Source organism: Peromyscus eremicus, chromosome 11 (genome assembly GCF_949786415.1).
Source record: "Peromyscus eremicus chromosome 11, PerEre_H2_v1, whole genome shotgun sequence".
In the NCBI taxonomy this organism is placed as follows: domain Eukaryota; kingdom Metazoa; phylum Chordata; class Mammalia; order Rodentia; family Cricetidae; genus Peromyscus; species Peromyscus eremicus.
The window spans coordinates 3,520,338-3,542,474 of record NC_081427.1 but is presented as its reverse complement, the minus strand read 5'-3'; the positions used below and the strand labels follow the sequence as shown (position 1 = coordinate 3,542,474).

General features: G+C 45.6%; 1 protein-coding gene and 1 pseudogene across 1 annotated transcript in view; both read right to left on the bottom strand.

Moving 5' to 3' along the window:
• The window catches only part of Adamts16 (ADAM metallopeptidase with thrombospondin type 1 motif 16), a 117,015-nt gene extending 101,981 nt beyond the window's left edge, over positions 1 to 15,034 (bottom strand). The window contains exons 1-3 of the mRNA XM_059276456.1: positions 14,975 to 15,034; positions 14,760 to 14,862; positions 7,378 to 7,712 (exon numbers count right to left, since the gene is read on the bottom strand). Of these exons, the coding sequence (XP_059132439.1) occupies positions 7,378 to 7,712; positions 14,760 to 14,862; positions 14,975 to 15,034 (498 nt within the window). The remainder of the gene's footprint in view (positions 1 to 7,377; positions 7,713 to 14,759; positions 14,863 to 14,974) is intronic.
• Positions 15,035 to 21,564: 6,530 nt separating this feature from the next.
• LOC131921981 (chromatin target of PRMT1 protein-like) lies at positions 21,565 to 22,137 on the bottom strand (annotated as a pseudogene).

Genomic DNA, 22,137 nt, shown 5'->3' with positions numbered 1-22,137 from the left:
CATACAGACCATCCCACAGCACACCTCAGTATATTTATGGTAGGTGACAACCCCAGACACGTGATGTCAATTTGATAAAACATGTAGTACAACAGACTCACTTTTGTTAGAAAGTATGCTTATTTAGCAAAATGTATTTCTAATCAAAATACTTGGAGGTAGTACCAAGATGATTAGAAATAATTTCAGCACTTAGAGATCTGATCCAGTGTAATATTAAGTTTAATATGTAAAAATGAGTCCCTGGTAGTGTGGTTACCAGGTTCCATAGTTAAGCAGTGTGAGCAGCCTCCCCCGACACACTCCTTGCTGTGTCTCTGTTTCTGGTCATAGCAACCCAGCTCTACATGAGACTGGGGCTTGGACTTGACTTTTGGACACTCCCCACTTCCTACCAAGATGGGCTGAGGCACCTTTATTCTGGTTCCCCTCTGGCCCATGCTTCTTGTTTTCTCACCTGTCCCTGTCCCCTTGTCTCAGCCAGCAAGCCTCTCTTGTGATGCAGAGTGAGCAGGTTGCAGAGTTACCATGTTGGGGGTCATTCATTGTTGAAACTATTCTGGATGGCTTTTCTGTTGCTATGGTAAGATGCCATGACTAAAGTCAACTTGGTGGGAAAGGGTTTATCTCAGGTTCCACCTTCCAGTTGTGGTTCACTCCAAGGGAAATCAAGGCAGAAACTTAAGAAGGAATGCAACAGAAACCGTGGAGGAATGCTACTTACTGGCTTGCTTTGAAGTTCATACTCAGGTTTCTCCTACACAGCCCAGGCCCACTTGCCTAGTGGTGGTGCCACCCACAGTGGGCTGGGCCCTCCCGTATTAATCACCAACCGAAATAGTCACTCACAGACACGGCCACAAGCCAACCCAATGGAGGCGATTTATTCAGCTGACATTTTGTTTTCCCAAGTGACTCCAGCTACTGTCAAGCTGAGAATAAAAACTAACCAGGACAGGGGCCCATTGCTCTCACTGTCACTTCTAAATGACTGCTTGTTTCAGTTTTTGTTGTTGTTTTTATCTTTTTCTGGTGAATATTTATTTATTACCAACCGGAAAGCACTATTAATTAACTTTCACAGTAACTCTCATTCCCTAGAGGATTATTAAATGACGGTTCCCAAGATCAAAATTTGAGGATGGAGGAAGGTGGGGCACATATGTATCTGCACATATATATTTGAAAGTTGTGTTTTCTTACAGACATACATCATTCTCTCTAGTCAAATGGTAAACATACTACATTCTTAAGCAATATGGTTTTGAATGAAAAGTAGTATTTTCATTCTGTGGGTTAAGCAAGGGGCACACAGCATTTTCTGCTAGACAAGATATTGCCTACAGCATATCCACTAGGCTCAGCCAAAGTATGGGTAATAATAAAATCAATGGCTATGGCCTGTGCACACTAGATACAAATCCTTTAAATAACAAAATGCTTAAGCTGTCTTTCCAGAAAAGGCCTCCAGATACCACTGGAGGACAATTTAGAGCTGTCTCTACAAGATTGGATATGCCTAGAAATCAGATTGTCTATGTAAAGGCCTTTCAAAATTTCCCCTGTAGAACCTGACATACTTGCATAAAACCACAGAGACAATCCATGTTTGTACAAAGAAGTATAAAGTCTGACCTCATCATCCAATTAAGAACAGCTTCTCCTCTCTCTTACTTCACAAAATCCCATCACAGACCTATCCAGGAGGCCAAGCTGAGCTTACAGTTTCCTTCTCTTTGCTGACTGTCAGTGAAGGGAGAAAAATCCCAGCATTTCTGTGATTGTGCATCAGTAAGCCCTGGCTTGACATCAAGGAGAGAGCAAAAGCTTCTCTGGCTCCCTGCCTCCCATTAGAGAGCAGCAGCAGGGAGGCCAATGGGAGAAACCCTGCACAAACCTCAGCTCGTGTCTTGGGTATTTCACAAGGAACAGCATTTGTCTGGCAGTGGAGAGGCCCTGATTCTATCCTCGATATAAACAGCAAATAAAACTAGAGAATTCATCGGAGAGCTGACATCTACCATTGACTTCCATTGAATGTGAGAGTCAATATGACAATGAATAGGAAAGGAGATGTCATTTAATGTGCACAGATTTGAATGATAGGGTGACCACAGTCAGGAATGCAGAACAAACTTAACAGCTTGTCTTTGTTAGGGTTTCTACTGCTGTGATGAAACACCATGACCAAAAGCAAGTTGGGGAGGAAAGGGTTTATTTGGCATACGCTTTCAGTTCATAGTCCATCAATGAAGGAAGTCAGGACAGGAAATCAAGCAGGGCAGCAAGCTGGAGGCAGGAGCTGATGCAGAGTCCATGGAAGGGTGCTGCTTATTGCCTTGCTCTTCATTGCTTTCTCAGACTGCTTTCTTATGGAACCCAGGTCCACCAGCCCAAGGATGGCCCCCACCCTTATGGGCTGGGATCTCCCCTATCAATCACTAATTAAGAAAATGCCCAAAGGCTTGTCCACAGCCAGATCTTATAGAAGCATTTTTTTCAATTGAGGTTCTGTCTTTTCAGGTAACTCCAGCTTGTCTAAAGCTGACATAAAATTAGTCAGCACACAGATCTTTGGGAACCAGCTTGAGGTTTGTATTGTCTAAAGATGGAGGACATGTGTGATTTTCTTTAAAATGCCACGGATTTGTCCCTTATTACATCAAACACCTCTAATTCTTTTGCTAGGAGAGAAAGAAAAGCCACACCCTGTGTATTTGGAAGGTCAAGGGTCAAGCACATTCTCATGGTCCCAATAACAGCTTCCGTTGTTTATAGCCCAGAGGAAGCCTTCTGGTTTACATTGTATCACTTCTCTATCTTCCAACAATACATGTTTACAACTTTTGCTGTTAATTCTCATTGAGTGCACAGAGAATCAAAAATCTCAAACCAGTTATCTAGACTCATGGGCAGATTTCAGGGGATAACTAATATACTGTGGAGGGCTCTGCTGCAGGGAAGCCCCAGGTCATCAAGGCACCTTCATCCCAGGGCTGACTGGAAGCACCTTCCCCAATCTCTATGGACAAAACCAAGGTGGCTAAATTCTGAAAGGCATAGCTCACAGAAACTTTCCTTTTCTGGATGAAGTCTTTTAGGAAGAAAGCCAAGGATGTCTGCTGTGGGATGTTCTGTATGGCAAATGTGTTGCTAATTAGTCAATAAATAAAACACTGATTGGCCATTGGCTAGGCAGGAAGTGTAGGCGGGACAAGGAGGAGAATAAAGCTGGGAAGTGGAAGGCTGAGTCAGAGAGACACTGCCAGCCGCCACGATGAGAAACAGTATGTGAAGATGCCGGTAAGCCACGAGCCACGTGGCAAGGTATAGATTAATGGAAATGGATTAATTTAAGCTGTAAGAACAGTTAGCAAGAAGCCTGCCACGGCCATATAGTTTGTAAGCAATATGTCTCTGTGTTTACTTGGTCGGGTCTGAGCAGCTGTGGGACTGGCAGGTGAGAGAGATTTGTCCTGACTGTGGGCCAGGCAGGAAAACTCTAGCTACAAATGGCGTCCAACGTGCTGGCAAGAGTTTCCACCTAAAAACTGAGAAAAAAGGTTCTAAAACAGAGCTAAAAACAGTTCCTAATTGTCTTTCTCAAATGAGCGGCTGCTGCTGGTTTGAGCTACTGACGGGTTCCTAGAGTGTGTGCTCGACCTGCCGCCTATGGCGGGAATGAGGCCTCTGCAAGTGGCACATTAAGCTGCATGGTGGATTTAGACTTTGCTGGTACAAAACAAAAAAAGAGGTTTCTGGACTACATGCTGCTTGGATAAAAGCATAGACCCACGATAGCTCCCAGAGCTCGTGGTAAACATAGCCATGTTGGGAAGCTGAGGTGGGCGGAGCCAGCAGCCACAGCTGCTGCAGTTTAAGGCAATAGATTCACAATAAGACAGATTCAGTTGTAATAGTTTAAATGTGTGTAAAATATACATAGGCTTGAAAGAGACAAAAAAGGTGATATATACAGTTATAGAAACAAATACCTAGTTTTAAAAAATAAAGTCTTTAAAGAGGACAGTAAAATTAATATAGAAAATAAGCCACGTAAAGATGAATATTACACAGAGAATCTGGATTGTGTTGTCTTTGAGATTCTTAACTGCAGAGAGATATTTGATTGTAAAGGAAGCTGAGTTCAACCAATATATATACTTTAAAGATACCTTGACTTCAAAATTTGGATATAAGGATATGTTGCTTTGGAAAAGAGTCTCTTTTGTTTCCACAGAAAGCCAGAGGCTATGGATTTGTTCAAGATTAAGATACATCAGGTTTGACCAGCCAAGACCCCCTGAAAGGTCTCCGATGACACCAAGGCCCAGATGATCCAACATCCAGAACCGTTTGAAGCCAACTGGCTCAGACGATACAGCCTCATGGACTATTCCATAATTCTAAAATTTTCTTTGTGTCCCCATAAGATACAGTGCCCCTCTCCAGCAGGAAGTAGTAAGAGAAGCTACGCCCAAATTCTCAAATTATATGTAATTTTACTTTGTTAAGGTTAAAATCTTCCTTTTTGAAAAAAAAAAGGGGGAAGTGCTGTGGGATGTTCTGTATGGCAAATGTGTTGCTAATTAGTCAATAAATAAAACACTGATTGGCCATTGGCTAGGCAGGAAGTGTAGACGGGACAAGGTGGAGAATAAAGCTGGAAAGTGGAAGGCTGAGTCAGAGAGACACTGCCAGCCGCCACGATGAGAAACAGTATGTGAAGATGCCGGTAAGCCACGAGCCACGTGGCAAGGTATAAATTAATGGAAATGGATTAATTTAAGCTGTAACAACAGTTAGCAAGAAGCCTGCCATGGCCATATAGTTTGTAAGCAATATAAGTCTCTGTGTTTACTTGGTTGGGTCTGAGCAGCTGTGGGACTGGCAGGTGAGAGAGATTTGTCCTGACTGTGGGCCAGGCAGGAAAACTCTAGCTAAAATTTTTGTGTGTATATTACCTGAGAAGTTTGGGTCTTTAATTGAAGAAGATTTATTTTTCTTGGTAATATGGAATAAATCACCCATGTGTCTTCATGCTTCACAAAAATGTTAAGGAACCTCCACCCTAGCTCGGGCCATGGCTTTGTCTACTCTCTAGCCCAAATCTCTTACAAATAGAAGCAAGCATGAGGTCAGCTCATATCAGATTTCACCGAAAAGAAAATATTAATATACTAAAAGCATTTAGAATCATTTTACATGTGCTTAGGCACTGTAAGGAGATGGCTGTGAGCATCCTTGTGGCATCTACTACTCACACACATACACAGATTTCTTTTGAGACACAGGGACTGAAATCTCCCTTTCCAAGGAGGAAATTCAGTATCAGACAGACTAGAAGCCTTTTCTAGAAGTGCAGTCAATGCCCAAATATTTTCTGGTAAATCTTTAACATCCTCTATGTATTTTTTTTAAATTAGATTATAAAGCAGATGAGGAAAAGTAAATTCCTTCATTCAAATTAAAGCCTCTTATCATCTTAGAGAAATGGCTCTCCAGAAATTTATCATTGTTTTAGAAAATTCTGGGCTGGCAAGATGGCTCAGCGGGTAACATAATTGCTGAGCAGCCCTGATGACCGGCCTCAGTCCCTGGAACCCATATGAAAGTAGGAGAGAACTGATTGCAAAAAGTTTTCCTCTGACCTCCACACATACACTGTTGCATGTAGTACACAAACATCACACACTAATAATTAGCAATAATAATATAAACATTTAAAAAATCTATCGAGAAAAATACACATGCAGATGCACATGCATACACACACACACACACACACACACACACACACACAGACGCATGCATGCACACTAATTGACCTATTCCTGCAATAACATAATGAGTTCATCCATAAGTTCTCGTGAAAAAGTGAACTTTCACTAGGTGCTTTCTCCAAACACTGACACATCACGAATTACATTTCCAAAAGATGAATTTTGAGGGATGAATCAAACTACAGCAAGAGCCAGAAGAGATTTAAATTTGAGAATAAGTCAGCAAAGTTAAGACTAATATCCTTTAGCTATCTTTTCAGATTTTTAATTTAATTTTTAATGTCGGCATATCAAGTAGTAGATTTCATCACGGCAGCTTCTTACATATGTGTAGTTATTCTTTGTTTTCATTCACTACTTTCAATTTTAGATTCAATGTAATATCAGCTTCTATGTATTTTCAGTCATCTACATTCTACTTTTCTCATTCATCTCTAAAATTATTTTTGCCTTTTTTTCTTTAAAGATAGAATTATCTTAAGGAAAGTAAAAGAAAACCCATCCACATCTCTGCCTGTATAAGCCTAAGGGATACCTGCAGTGATGGTTCATATTTATTGTCAACTTGACAGGATTAATAGTTGCCATGGAAACATACCTCTGCCCATGCCTGTGGCAGACCATTTAGATTAGGTTAACTGTGGTGGGAAGACTCATTCTAACTTTGGGTGGCATCATTCCTCGGGCAGGAGGCCTAGACTGTACAAAAAGGGGAAAGCAAGCTGAGAACCGTGATTCATCTCCCTCAACTTCCTGACTGTGGATGTCCTATCACCAGCTGCCACTTCCTGACTGTGGATGTCCTATCACCAGCTGCCTCAAACTCCTACCACCGTGGCATCTCTGCCATGATGGACTGAACTGAAAGCCGACACAAAGTAAACCATCTTTTCCTTAAGTTGCTTCTGTGAGGGCAACTTGTCATGGCAACAAGACAATGGACTAAGATACAAAGTTGCAGCGTGGTCACATGCTCCTTACTCTGAGCTCCCTGAAGCTGAGAGCAGTGTCTGCTTAGATACTCAAGAGATCTGGAAGCACCTGGATAGATTCACAGTCTAACAGGACCAGCATGGGCCCAGCATGGATGAATGCCCTGATTTGTCAGTACACAGCCATTGTTGAGATAGCAGACGCAACATTCTAGTGGATTCAGACATCCCATCAAATAGCCAAGCCAACCAAGTCATTAACACAGTGACTGGTCCAAAACAATGACAATTTCTACAGTTTCCACTGTGGTCCCACACACGAAATTAACAACAACAACAACAACAAAATCATTAATGTATTCAGACCTGGCCACAATTTCTTATGTGTTTCTTTTAAACAGAAGTGTTCTTGCAGGTTTTTTTTTTTTTCCAGAGTACAAAAGGGTGGGTGTAGAGACCATTCTATTGACCCAAGAAAAGAGCATAGAACATTTTCAAGAGCTACTTGGCAATTTCCATCTGCTGTCACAGATCACAAAAATGTCTACTGGGGTAGCAGAACAAGTGAAAACGTTCTCAGGGAACCTAGTTTTGCCTCTTCTCTCCCACCCCCATTGGCACCTCACTCCCAGTGGACAGCGACTGCTGTCGTCGGTACTCACCAAACCTTGGCAGGTAGAAAGGGCCACTGAGGAGTTCCCCTGGGACCTCAAGGAGCCTTGATAGAAGCAGAACTCCTCTGGTGGAAACATCTGCACAGATGTGGTGCCCCCCTTCCCCAGAGTTTGTACCATGAATCCAGGAGCCACTAAGTTGCTGGCAGCTTTCAGGTCTAGATGGAGGTCATGCCTGGGGCCCTTCAGGCGCAGGTGCAGGGCATCTCCTCCTGGCTGGGCCACCGCTCTCCGCCTCCGCCGTTGCCGCTGGTGGTGCATGATGTCATGGGATACATAATCCCCCCTGTGGTCCACCTCATAGGCAGACACCAGGTCATACTCTGAAATTGAGAAAGGAGAAGACGCTGAGTAATTCTGGAGTTCTGAGAAGAATCTCAGATCGACTACATACAATAGCTGTTCCGTCAGTAATGAAATATAATCCTGAACGAGCAATTCTTGTTTGATGTGGCATTTGTTCCCCCTTTAATGAGCAGTGGAATTTGCTGCATCAGTAATAAAATGTCATGGCAGCGGAGATTTATCTGAAGTTTGCTTCCAACATTTCCTCACTTAGCTCTGTTGTTTATCTCTCCATGTGAATTTGAGACCAGGTGGATGTTGAATTCCCCTCCCCTCCTCCCCCCATCTCTTACTGGGTGGAAATGGCAAGATGGTCTTCTGTTTTATAATAGTTGTGAAGCATTCCTTTCTTCATACACTTTATATTTTGTATAAAAACCTATACTGGACTGAGAAGAAATTTTGGCTTCAAGTACCATAATTAAAAGGAAAAAATGATAAATTTTCTTGCTGTTTATTTAATTCTGAAAGCATTGAACACACAGGAGGAAATGTAGACTACAAACACACCCCAGGACTCATAGATTACTATACAGAGATACTCTCATGTGCTGAACTTCCTGAACTACCGCAGACCTTCCTATTTCCCTGGTCTCCCTTTTGTCCGCCTGGGACAAATGACACTGTCAGCAGCACGTTTCTGGCTCAGGTCTTACCACTATACTCTATGGTGTCTAGGTTTAAAGCACATTCAACTAAACTAATTCATAACAGTAAAAGAAACTCTCAAAGACATTGTCAGACATACACAGCCAAGACCGCAGAATCATCTAGTATCTGTGCCCAGAGTCACCACTATCTAAGAAAGTGGAGAGGGGGGTTTGTTTCTGAGCTCCACCGCGGTCCCATGGATACTGAAACATCTTCTGCCATTATGGGAAACCATCTTTTTATTTATTAAGCTGATAACCAGGACTTTCTCAGCTCCTTACCACCATTTACAATATCTTCTCTGTGTCCACAATCTGGGAAGGCTATTTCCAGGAGGGCAGGAGCCAAGGGCTGGACTTCTAGATCAGGGTCACAGCTGGCTGCTCAGCCATGCTATAGGCTGAGTCCTGTGGCCAAGGCAGCTTTGTCGAGGCCAAGGTTAAAAAAATATTTTAGTTTAAGATTAGCTAGCTTAGTTTATATCTTTAAAATATTTAATTAAGCATGGTATGTGTGTGTGTATGTGTGTGTGTATGTGTGTGTGTATGTGTGTGTGTGTGTGTGTGTCCACTTGTATATGAGTGTTGGTGGGCTTTTGTGCCTGTATCTTTTCTTATATTTTTGGTTGTGAGCCTAGCCTTTAACGGCTGAGCCATCTCTCCAGCCCACCTGTATTTTTTCTAATAGCGAAAAACATGTCAGCATGGTTTCAGGCCTTCCTCTGAAGGTACCATAAAGTGTCTTGCAGAGCATACCACTCTCAGCACGAGGAATCGAGGGATCTAACCTGACAATGAGGCGGGTCACCCTTCAGACTTGAGACACAGCACCTTTGGAGTTTTACTGGTTCCAACATTCTAAACTGACGTTTTCTCCATGAATTATAAACAGATTCCTTCTTAAAAGAGGTAGCTCAGAGACTCCTGGTAATCAGGCTCCTCTTCTGATTCTTCATGAGCAGACACACTTTTCAGACCCATGTGTAAAGTATTATTTGATTATAGTGAAGCAATATCCAGGTAGTTACCATCAGTTTATTTTGAGTGGACACAGCCACTTGTCTGTGATGCTATTCTGTCCTGCCCAAGAAATAAACAGGGGAAACAAAAGAAACATGGACAGCAGCCAGTGACATGCCATGAAAGGCACGTGTCTGGGTTTAGGAGAGGCGAGGAAGATTGGAGATTACAAGCAGGGTGCCTTGTTGGGATGCTTTTCTGACAACCATGCTAGATGAGGAAACAGGAATGGCAGGACCATGGTGTCTGCCACACAGAAGAGAGTAGGCCAGGCTTCTGCTCCTGAGACGATGACGATTCTTCTTCTTCTTCTTCTTCTTCTTCTTCTTCTTCTTCTTCTTCTTCTCCCCAGCTTTCACTTTCATCTGTCTCTCTCCAGTGCCAAGCTTCATCTACAGGTCTAGCAAGTGAGAACACCTGGCTGAGCTGAGCAGCAAGCCATAGATTAGGGAGACAGCAGGCTCTGGCAGGTGACTGGCTATCCACTTCAGAGCAGGTGATTTGGCTTTGGTGGTGTAGGACACACAGGTTTCTATAGTATTTTAGGCAGGGGTGTGGAGGACTGTAGCTAGAGATTTTTTGGTCCTGCCTGGCCCACAGTCAGGACAAATCTCTCTCACCTGCCAGTCCCACAGCCACTCAGACCCAACCAAGTAAACACACAGAGACTTATATTACTTACAAACTGTATGGCCGTGGCAGGCTTCTTGTTATCTAGTTCTTATTATCTTAAATTAACCCATTTCTATTAATCTATACCTTGCCACATGGCTCGTGGCTTACCGGTATCTTACATCATGCTTCTCCTCCTGGCGGCTGGCAGCGTCTCTCTCTGTCTCAGCCTTCTACTTCCCAGAATTCTCTTCTCTGTTTGTCCCGTCTATACTTCCTGTCTGGCCACTGGCCAATCAGCATTTTATTTGTGCAGAGGATCGGACAGTTTGGTACGTGGTGAAGGGGAGAGGCAAGCACACCAGGACTCAGCACATCTAAGTGAGAATGAAGATACATACTCTGTCCGCAAACCGTTGGTTTGTAGTTCCCCAAAGCACTTTCCCTGCTTTCTGCACTGTGGGGTAGCCATGTCTGCTGGGGTGTTGTTAGCTAGCACACCTGGCTCCTCATGGGGGAGTCCCTCGCACCACTTCTAGATTCCTCCCACTCCTGCAGGGGTGTGGAATAAAGGCACAAATCTTGTTGTAAGCCTAATTAGTGAGCTTCATTGTACATAGAAAGGTGATCATGGCCACAAGATCCAGCCATACCACTCCTCAATATGTGCCCCGAGGGCTCTCAGTCAACATAGAGCAGAGACACTGAACACTGTTCACAGTAGCCAAGTGACAGAATCAGCCTAGGTGCTGGTCATCAGGTGAACAGATATGGAAGCTGGTAGATGCACACACGCTTGTACACATACACACACACACACACACACACACACACACACACACACACACACACACGAAGGGGTAAAGAACCAAGCTATTTGCTTGCAGGAAAATGTATGTATGTAACCATAGATCATCATAATAAGTAAAATAAGACCCAGGAAATTAAATACACTATCTTTTCTCTTATTTTGAAAAGCAGATATTTTCTACAGATGTGTAAATCTTATGTTCATACACAATATTAAGTTAGAAGTGAGACTATCGGGGGCAATGAACAAGAATGGTGAGAGGCAGAGGTGGGGATAGAGGAGGGTGGGAGAGTGAATGTGTCAAGGTACATGGTACACTCATGTGCCAAAGACCTTATGAAGCCCACCAGTGTACACAATATGCCAATCAGTGGATAAGAAAGTGAGTGCTACCTAACAATGTAAACAACTCCCCAATGATATAACCTATATTCGTGTGGCCTTTGATTTGGAGGAGAGAATATGTTTTATCTGAGCAAGGGGCATATAGTATTAATTGTGTCCAGCAACTATTGCTAATTTCCTTTAATATAAAGAAGTCTTGTTTTGATAAATGTTGGACACCTAGCTGCCTGGGGCTAGTGGCCTGGTGTGCGGCATTGATAAACATTTGCAAACACTCTCACTGGAGACAGTTTAATGACCAGTGTGACACCAAGGAGAAAACATTCAGGAAAACCCTGCTATAAATACCATGGGCTCAACAATGTCAGCGTCAAGGGAAGTTTAAATGCCCCAAACTTTTAAGTTGTGGGCTTTGAGCATTTTGATATTTAATAATTGTTCTGAATACAATTCATTTCTCTGTCTTTACTGAACTCTCTGGAAAGGTCGGTACCAGCTCTCAGGAGATACTGTGTGCTGGACCTGGGACAGAATGCCCTGCTGTGGCCTGGACCCACCTTCCTCCAGAGAGCTGCTTCTCTCAGGAAAGAGCTCTGTTTTTGTGCAAACCGTTTTTTGTCGTCACAGAGGAGGAAAGGAGAATGCTGTCCCTGCGTCAAGGAGGCTGGTGGACATTGATCATGGACAGGACAGCCTCTCAAGAGCGAAGTGTTACTCCTGCCAGAGCTTGAGAAACCTTGATTTTATCAAGGAAGTCATACCTAGAAGCAAATACTTGCAAATGCATGTGAATGGGTCAGAGAATGCAGTGAATGAGCTCAGAAGGCGAGCATCCTGCTGCACTTGCTGGGCCAGTAAAGTCAAAGAATAACTGCAAGAAACCAAAAGCTATCCCCTAACTTAATGTTTAGTGTGTTAAGATAATCACTCCCCAAACCAATGACTTGTGATTTAAAAAGAAACAAGATGCCCACAGTTTGATAACCCTTTAAATAAGACCTGGTCCTTGAAGTTGTTTGCAATAAGAAAAGGTCACAAAGGGCTCCCTGACTCAGAACTCCTGGTGGCTGGATTACAAGAGGTTTCTTGAGCACAGCCTCAAGTTTGGGAAGACTCCTGTCCAGACGTGATGGCATGAAGTTCAGGCATACCAGTGGGTGTACCAGAGGGAACAGCAAAGACTCCTATGAAGGCTGGTCTGGAATACCTACTCCTCACATTGTTCACACTGGTTGTTTGAAAATGGCCATAGCAAAAATATCCACAGCACAGGAATCAGTATTTGCCATGAGTCAGAGCCCCAAATCCTACCACAAGCCCTAAACACTCGGGAGCAAAGCCTGGTCCTGCTCTATCTCAGGATTATATACATACATATTTATGCATATATTTCTATATGCAAGTCATTGTAAACCTGGAATATCCAGGCACAAATATACATCCTTTATGTCTAACTAAGGAAAGTGCTTTTTAAAAAAGATTTCTTTTTTTTACCCAGATAGCCTTGGAGTCCTCTCTCTAGCACCACTCCCCCTCCCCGCCACACTTTGTAAAATTCTAAAGAACTTCTGAACTTTGCCTTGGATCTGGAAGCCCAAGGTTTTTAAAAAGCTAAAAATCTGTGCTATGCTCTTGATGGTGACCGTGGATGTTATTACAGAGATAAATATGTAATAAAACCATTGAATAATAAAAAAAAGCAATACAGACTGATCAAAAAAAGTAAACTGATGCTTTCATGTTTGATAATCAAATTTATCTCAATTTAGTTAGCCATCATTGCTTCAAGGAGCGTGTGAGACTCTCTCAGACTGCATAATTACCTCATACATCCAGCAGAGTAGCCGGAACCCTTACAAGTCTCACTTTCTGCCAAACTCCTAGCTTGAAAGTTAATTAAACAATCAGCATGTATCATGGAGACCAGACTTCCCACCATGGTCACGGGTGCTCCTGGCCCTGTCACCATGTGTCCTGCCACATCTTGCCCCTGCTGTGTGCCCGCCATCCGCTCTCTCACTTTGTCCTTTGGTCACTAAGGAGCGACAGCATCAGGAGGTGGGTGCGCAGGCATCCTGTCTCCACTGTTAGCACCACCCGGGCAATCACACACACCCTCGGTGGGCGCTGCATGCTCCGGTCAGGTTGGTCAGTGTCTGCCATAGAAACAGTGCCCTTGGGATCGGGAACTGACATGGATCGGGAACTGACATGTCAGGCCGTGAGAGATCTATGACCTCAGGCAAGAAGCTTCTCTTCTCTTCCTGAACAGTGCTCTGTCTATGTTATCACCTTAGAAAAGCCTTCATTAGTGTGGTAAACATGTCCCCAGTGGGCTGGCTGGATTGCCCAGCCTGCTTTATGCTAAGCCGGATGACCTCCACAGCACCCCGCAGCCTACACATGCAATAAACCAATGTGGAAAACGTCATGAGTTCCTACGGAATTCTCATGATTTTATTCTGAAAGTCGAGGAAAGTCCAAAGTTAGAGCAGTTACACCTCCCATAGGTCATGATGTTGCGGAAGGGGGAGAGAGGCAGAAGCAGGCAGAAGCGCGGTGGAGATGAAGGTGCCCTAAGGTGGGTTTCAAACAGCTTTCCTTTACAAAGGCGCTGAAAACGGGCTCACCGCAGTGTACTGTTTGCGTCTGGCGCCCTCCAGTGGTGCTCAGAGGCCTGTGGTCGAGACCGGTCTATCCCTTCCTAACTACCCCGTCCGTATTTAGGAGGCGGAATTTTCAGCATCCAATGTGAGCATTCAGCTCTGTTAAGTTTACCACGACGAAGAAAGCGATAATGAGGATTTCCAAAGTGTCGATTCTTGAATCGTGTAAATTTTCTGAAAACCCACCAAGAAGATAAACCTGGCTCGCCTCTGGTCGCCAGCCCTGCTAACACTCTTGAGTTTTTTCATCCCGGGAAAGGACAGGGAGAGTAACATCCCACTGGTGCTGCTGACCCAGCGGACTAGAACCTTCTAGCGACCAGTGCGCTAGCCTGCCTTCTCAGTCACCAGGCATCATTGCCAGGACAAAAGACACCTCCCAAGGGAAAGCCACTTGGGAACCACAGAGGAGGACGTGAAGACTGAGATTCGAGTTCATACCCAAGATGACCCAGGACACAAACGTGCCTTGGGATGTTCTCCTGCTACTGATACTAAGGAGGGCACCTTCTGTCTCCTGCTGTGACAGTCAAGAGTGGAGAAGAAGGGCGGGTAAGGGGAAAGATGCTGGAGTGGGGGCTATGCTGCCTGGGATAGGTTTGGTGTATATACATCAACGATGTGTCCATTACGTCAATATATAAAGTGGTCTAGAGTCTTCCTACACTCAGATACATTACCCTTTCTCCAACGTAACGCTGGCACGCCATTGCCATTTCACGGGAAAAATATGATACAGGTATTGATGGGAGGTCATCCGTGAGCAGGAGCTCACAATGTAAAGAAAAAGCAAGAGGGCATCTTCAAAGCTCTTGGCGTTCTGAGCCCCCCCCCCCCCCCCCGGGGGCGTGCAGATCAGCGGCAGGGGGTTGCCAAACGCTTACCTGCCAGAATCCGAGAGCCCCCACCTCGCAGACTTACCGTCGGTTTCCAGCCAGCCCGATTGAGAGGATGGCGGAGGGTGCGCGTCTCTCGGACTCTCAGACGCTGCAGCTGAGGGTCCCAGGGTGCACGCAGGTGTGTGCTAGAAAAAGTGAAAACACCTCAGTGAGAATGCGGGACTGCACAGCCTAGCCACCTGAGGAATGCACTTCCCACCTTCAGGGACTCTGCTGGTCCCTGCGCAACTCACTCACCTGTTCACTGACCTGCGCCAGCAGCAGCACCCAGAGTGCAGCACAACCATGCGGCTGCATGGCCCCGCCACCCTGAGGGCTCACAGGACTCAGCTCAGCGGTCTCCACTGGGTCACTGGATAGTCCCGGTGCAAGTGGTGTGCCAGGGAGCAGGGGACCGGATCCCGCAGAAACGCAGGGATTCCAGGCAGCGACTCCACCATGCACGCACACCAGAGTTATCACTGCAGCTTCGCTCTGCACCAGGGGTGGAGTGGCAATGGTGGCGGGGGCGGTGGAGCACCCGCCCCAACCATGGGACAGCAGGGAGGAGGGAGAGGGAGGAGAGGGCAGGGCGAGGGAGGGCAAAGGAGAAAGGAGAGGGGAGGGGAGGGGAGGGGAGAGAGGGGAGGAATAAAGCGGCGGGAGGGGTACTGGGAGGAGAAAGGCCAGGGAGGAGTGTGGCAGGACAGAGAAATCAAGAGACCCCAGATCCACCGTAGGGGCATCCTTCACACATACAACGTAGCATAAGGGTGTTTTGTCCACCTACGTGCAAGCCTGGGGTAGAGACAAAGCCAGGACGGTGTAGTATCTAGTCATCTGTCCTGCACCACCCAGTGACTACCTGTCTGGGTGTGGGACTCCCAAGAGCTATGCTACCACTGAAGTTCCGTGGGACTTCTCACCTGAGGGCAGGACTGCGCAGCCTAGGGACAAGGCTTTTTGTTGTCATTTCCTGGCCATAGTCCCTCTGGAGCCCGCCATCCCTTCTGGTGTGGGATGTACAGGGAGCGGTGGATCTGCTCATGAATGAATGTGAGCCCTTAGTTGTCCTGGGTCATGTGATGTGAAGGGGTGAATGAGGGCAAGATGGGGCAGCTCGGGGCAGCGCAGGGCAGCGCAGGCTGTCGAGGAAGCTGGGTCTCCCACTTCTCTAGTTTGGTATTGGACAGCAATGGCTGCCTTCAGGTTCACCTTAGCATTTGGCTGTTCTGTTCTGAGAGCAGGCGTCAGGTGACTGGGTTCCTGAGGTATCCTATTAGGAAGTCTAGGGATGCCAATCTAGATCAAACCAGGTCCCTCCAAGGCAAACAGTGAATGTTCTCCCTCCAGGCCTGTGTTCTGGTCCATCCCTGACCTGTGTATGTTTTTGATTATGAAGGCCATTTGTGACCATCAACGTGTGGGCACAGATACATATAGCACTGAGTGGACAGGTAGGTGTTTGTATACGTGTGACTGCCAACTGCCCACCTCAACGGTTGCCCTCCACTTACCCTCTGCAGATCCTAGGACCCAGGCTTCCATGCGCTTTCGATTTTAGTGTCCCTCATTTGCAGCTGGACTGACCTTGCCTGATCAGTAAGCATGGGAAGGGGATGCATGGACAGCAGTGGTGTGGTTTGCAGGGTCCTTGCCCCATCCTACATTGAGCTGAGATACCCCAGGACGACTCTTTATGGGCCTAAAGTGTCATACATTGCAGAAAGGTGGGAGCAGTATTGAGTTGACTGTGTGTGTATGCATACCTGTACTGCCTGTCCTCTCTCGCTCTCTCCTTTTCTCTCTCATAGTCTCTCTCTCTCTCTCTCTCTCTCTCTCTCTCTCTCTCTCTCTCTCTCTCTCTCTCTCTTTCTCTCTCTGTCTGTCTCTCTCTGTCTTTCTCTGTCACACACACACACACACACACACACACACACACACACACCACACCACACACACACGTAAAATTTCTTCGGAAAGTAAAATTCTGTTGTTTTACTATTTCATTTTTATAATTTTATGCACATATATTATCTTTTATCAAAGCCCCCACTATCCTCTCTTATCTCCCCTCTTTTCCACCAGATCTCTCTTGTTTTCATTATTCCCATCTCCTTCCTACCCTCCCAACCCGTGTGCATGCATGCATGTGTGTGTGTGTGTGCTCATGTGCCCTACAATGGCTGCTTGGGCTGTCCTGTGGTTCCTGGTTTACCCTGCACAGAAGTCAGCCCAGTAGCTGAGATCTCAGTGGCCATGGATACTGCAAGGAGAATCTAATGAAAGGTGCCGCTGGAGAAGGCCGAGGTTCATGTTCTTTTCTGGAGGAATTGGGTCAGTACTTAGCACTTTGTGTGGACTGGAAGAGCACAATTCCATTGGCCCGGAGATGTGGTATTGCCTAGTAACTTTGCAGTTTCAGGACTGAGAAGTGCCCAGCTCCTCCTTGCAGGTCCCAGGGGAGCAGCTGTCCCACAGAGGAGGGAAAGCCTTCCATGACTACACCTGACACCACTGTCCCATGGCAGGGCGGGACCAGGTCAGGCTTCCCTTCTCCCCCAGCTGCTCCTTTGACCTCACTAGAGGGTGACTTCTAGACCTGGAAACAGAATTTCCCTCCATCATGAAAATTAAGCATAGTAAAAAATAATAAAAATATTTTTCATGGAAGAAAATTTAAAATTCCAGTCTAGGAGAAAATAAGGGTTGGAACCTCATATCCTATTGATTAGAGTTTCCTGTGGACACGGGGAGGTATAGCTTTGGAAATCAAGGTGTGCCTGTCCTACCCAAGACCTACATCAGATCAAGATCCCTTGTTCAACCCGACCACAGCAGTGATGGTAGGATTGCAGCCCCCGGGTCTCTGGGGCGAACCCGAACTGTCCTGATGGCTGAGAAGTGACAGGAGAACCATATTGAATTCCTGCCGTCTGCTGCAAGTCTTCCATTCCTCTTCACTTTGAGATGTCACAGTTCACAGATAAAAGAAGAAAGGAAAATTGAAAGCAAGAAGGGCAGATGACGTTGGGGCTTGAGTTCAAAACTGTGCACTTGTGATAGACTTCCCTTACTGAACATAGTGAGGCTTAGTCGGACAGTAACACCACAGTTCACACTGCCGTGTGCTTCCTTCTCATGATTACACTGTCTATGACAGTAACTGCATTTTATTCAATCTGTAAGCATTTCTATTGAAAGTCTGTAATTTTTAGTTACGTCAGCGATGGTGCAGCAGGAGACACACAGCCCCGCAGTCCTGACAGAGGCCTCCTCCACTCAGGTGAAGCTGGGATTCATGATTCCACTGCAGAAAAGAATTTCAAAATGTGCCAGCCTGAAGTTGAGTTAGAGTTTATTAAAGAGGTGGGGTTTTTTTTTTTTTGGTTTTTAGTTTTTTTTTTTTAACACATAGATCTAAGTGTGTGGGGGTATGGCTGATAGAAAGGGAGGTTCTTGGTAGAAGGACAGGGTATGTCCGAAATCATATTCCAGATGAGGGTCACACTTCATCAGTGGTCTTCATATTAGTGACGTGTGTGTTTGGTGGGTTCTGAAGCCATTCTCTTCAAAAGCCCACTAGGATTTGAATGAGTTCACAGGAGCATGGGGCAGTATAGAATTACAGCTGACAAGGTAAAACGCTACATCACAAAGGATGTACAGGAAGTTAGGGTATATTCAATGTAACATTTCAATTGTGAGATTCTTTAAAAAATTATCTGGGAAAGGAGTAAGGCCACACTCAAGGTCATATATGCCCAGACATGAAGTGTGATTCTTTGCTATTTTAACATTCTTGTTTGGAGACAGCTCTATATGAAAAGAGTATTGTCCATGTCGACAACCTTTGCAGTAAACACCAACTGTACAGCCATTGTTGAATCTCACCAGCTGGTGAGAGGCTGCCATTGACTCCCGACTGCGGGGTTCCTTCTCTTTCCTGTATGATTATCCCCTGTATTTCCTCTTTCTGTCCTTTTTTTGTTACTGTAGTAATTTTTCATCATAAATTGTGATAACCACTATCACACATGAAATAATGTACCAGAGTTCCTCATTCCCCTGCCATGATGCCCTTGTTCCCCTTCCCATAATGTGGACTGTATAATAGAGCTGTTGCTAAGACACCTTGAAAATAAAAACACTTCCCAGCCAAGCCCGTAGTCCACCAAAGTGGGGCCTTTAGCTGACCTGCTTTATTCTGCTGAGCCCAGAGGTAGAAGTACTGGGCAACCTTGGCTGTCAATCAGCTGCTGCTGCACGGGAACCATCAGAATGTGAAAGAGTTGCCTTTGAGAGAACTTCTGGCTCACTCTCTTGCATTTCATTTTGGCCAGTGGTCCTGGTCCTACCCTGCAGGCTGGCATGGGAATATCGTCAGGGTGGTTGCCAGGTTCCCTGGGAGCAGCTGCATGAGAGACATGAGCGGTCTCAGTCTGAGGCTGAGGATGTCACACTGCCACTTGGCCACATTCTGCTGACCAAGTGATGCCCACCAGTTGTCTGATGCAGAGGAATGCACACTATGGCTTTCCAGTGGAGGCTCATGGGAAGAAAAGGGTAGAGGAAGACGATTCTTATCACCTCCAACCTACCAAGGTTAGTTAAAAACCTCCTCCTTGTACAGGTTTCCGTGGCTGCTGCTGTTCCCTGTGTATATTCATCCTCTTATGACCCAGCAACTTCAAGGAGAAAAGACTGATTTTTGGCTCCCAGTTCTAGAAGGTCACAGTCCCTCACTGTGAGGAGCAAAGCTGAGCCTTCAGTGCATGGTGACAGGAGCAGAGGCCGGGGCTTGTTGTGTGGTGTGGACCAGGAAGCAAAGAACAGAGGCTGGGGCCAGGGTCAAAGGTCTTCCCCAGTGACCCACTCCTGCCGTCCAGGTGCCAGCTCCTACAACACCTATAGCTCCAAAACAGGGCTACTAACTAGTGCTCAAAACACGGGCCTGCAGGGACACTTCAGACTCAAACCTCAGCACCATGCTGCTGGTTCAGCATCCTGAGATTTGGACTAGCCTTCAGAGAGTGTTTTCTGCATTTGAGTGACTCAGCAGGCAGGATTGGGCTGAGGAAAGATCAGCAGCACATTCCGTTGGGCCTGGAGTAGCTCCCTTACAGTCAGGCTCTCTAGTCACCTCCAGTCACCCTCCAGGGAGAGCTGAACAGGACCTTCATTTCTAGTTGTTGGAAGGCAGTAGATCAAATCCAGGAGCTGAGTTGTACTCCTCATGCTAAATATGTTGAAGTCTTTGTGTGTCAAAATATGAGCTTGTTTGGGGACAAAGTCTATAAATAATTAAAATGAGTGACATCCATTCTCCCTTCCTCCCTCCTTTCCTCCCTCCCTCCACAGGGGCTTGTGGGAACTTTCTCTCTGCATTGCATTACCCAATGTTCTTGGGTTTTACAGTTAAAGAACTCTTCTACTGATTGAAATTCTTTGATGTGAGCTCCCAGCACAGTGATAGAGTCTAATGTGCAGCAAGGTCTCTCACCTACATTGCAGCTCTTTGCTGCCATGAGTTTCTTTCTTTGTCTGCATTTCCTCTCTGAAGAAATAAATTTCCCCGAATCAATTATTTCTTAAATCAGAATTGTATCTTACAGCATGACGGTATAGGAAACATGACAGTTCCCATGCCTTCTCTCATTCTCTCCCACCTCTACTCCCAGACCCCACTAACATGCTATTCAGTGGTAGACACACACTGCTGCTCTTCTAGAGATGATGGGACATCTGCCAGAGTCCAGATCTCACCTCCAAACACTAGCACCCTGGGCCCTGTTGACACCAGCATCCTGTGTCCTGTTGGAGTTTCCTCCATGATGACAGGATAAGACTGAACCAAATTTGACATGGGGGCCTGTGAGAGGCCCCTCAAGGCATTTCCCAGTGCCAAAGGATTACCTTGACTGTCCCTTGTTGATCTACATTCATTAGTCCAATGTCAGCCTTTGCAACACCTTCTGCATAATCCAGAAGGGAGGGATGTTCTGATGGGATTATTCTTAGCAAAAACATTGTTCCTAGGAACGTCCTTTTTACAGTTTCTTTTTAGGTGACATTGTTTACCAAAATTGAACCATTTAACGTTTCAATTTTTCTTCAAACCTCTGGAAATCACCTCTCCTATCCAAGCATCATCATGGTCATGAGATTCAATATCGATTGTATCTCAGATCCATTCCTCCAAGGGTGTCGCTCTTGCCTTTAATGGCCTAATTATCCCTTTGCATTGTGCACTAGCATTTTCAAAAGCCAGAGATTCAATTACTATTTGTCTAGCTTCTGAATTTGGTGTCAAGCAATACCAACATTTCCAATTTACTACCTTCACCATCAACACAGGAGACACACCTTTAGTTTTAGCTATTAACAGGAAGCTTTTAAGGAAGATGTAGAAGAATTCTATCCCAGAGACCACACATTAGTGAGAAAACTAGCTCCCTTCTGGGAACCTTTTCTGGCATCATGAAAATGAACAGAACAAATTGGAAAATGTCAGAATGTATGACAGGTGAGGCAGAGGCTGGAAAATGTTCTCCTCACAAGGCCAATGCATTCCTGTTCAAACAAAAGTCTGGGTGACTGGATAAACAACTCAACCAAATCAAAGGAAAATGGGGTTTCATATAACACAGTATCAAAGTAGATAGAACAGACTACTGAAGGGGCCAGCTGGTGGCAGGTAAGTCCATAGCCTACTGTGGTCGGCCCTTCCAGCATCAATCAGATTTCTTCTCATGTTTTCTCAAGGTTACTTTTTTATAGATGTGGTGATTTAAACAAGAGTCTAATAGGCGGGCAGGTAGGCGGGCAGGCAGGCGGGCATGTCGGCTTCAAGCATTGGTTTCAGGATCTGCCTGTGCCATGTAGGCATCCAACTCAGCATCCAGGTGTCCTTTAGTTTTTGATATGTATGCATCCAGTTGTTTGTCCATACAGGGCGAGTGAGGGCACCTCTCCCTCTGCCATGACCTTGGCCTCTTCTCCAACCTACCATACCCTGAACTGGGAGTGACATCCCACCCCTAAGCAGGGTTCTAGTGACACATCCTCCAGGTAGTCCTCCTCGGGGCAAGTCTCTCTGGATTATGGGTAGGCCTCTTCCTCCAATTACTTGCCTGGCCAGGGCACCTGTGGGTTGGCCTAAACATGTCTGGATGTTACACTTATCCAGGTGCTGCTTTAAGATCTGCTTAAGTTTTAATGCTTCCTGGACAGAGGGTGTCTTCTCCATCTGCTGGGCCAGCCTGCTGTTTCTGGCACGCACTGGCTGGCTGTTGCCGCCGCTGCATTGAAGCCCGAATATTCACTGGCATTGGCTGTTTGTTCTTCAGCATATTAGTAAAGCACTCATTTAGAGACATCTTGGTGGTGCATTTTAGCACAATTTTTGGCACTGACTGGGC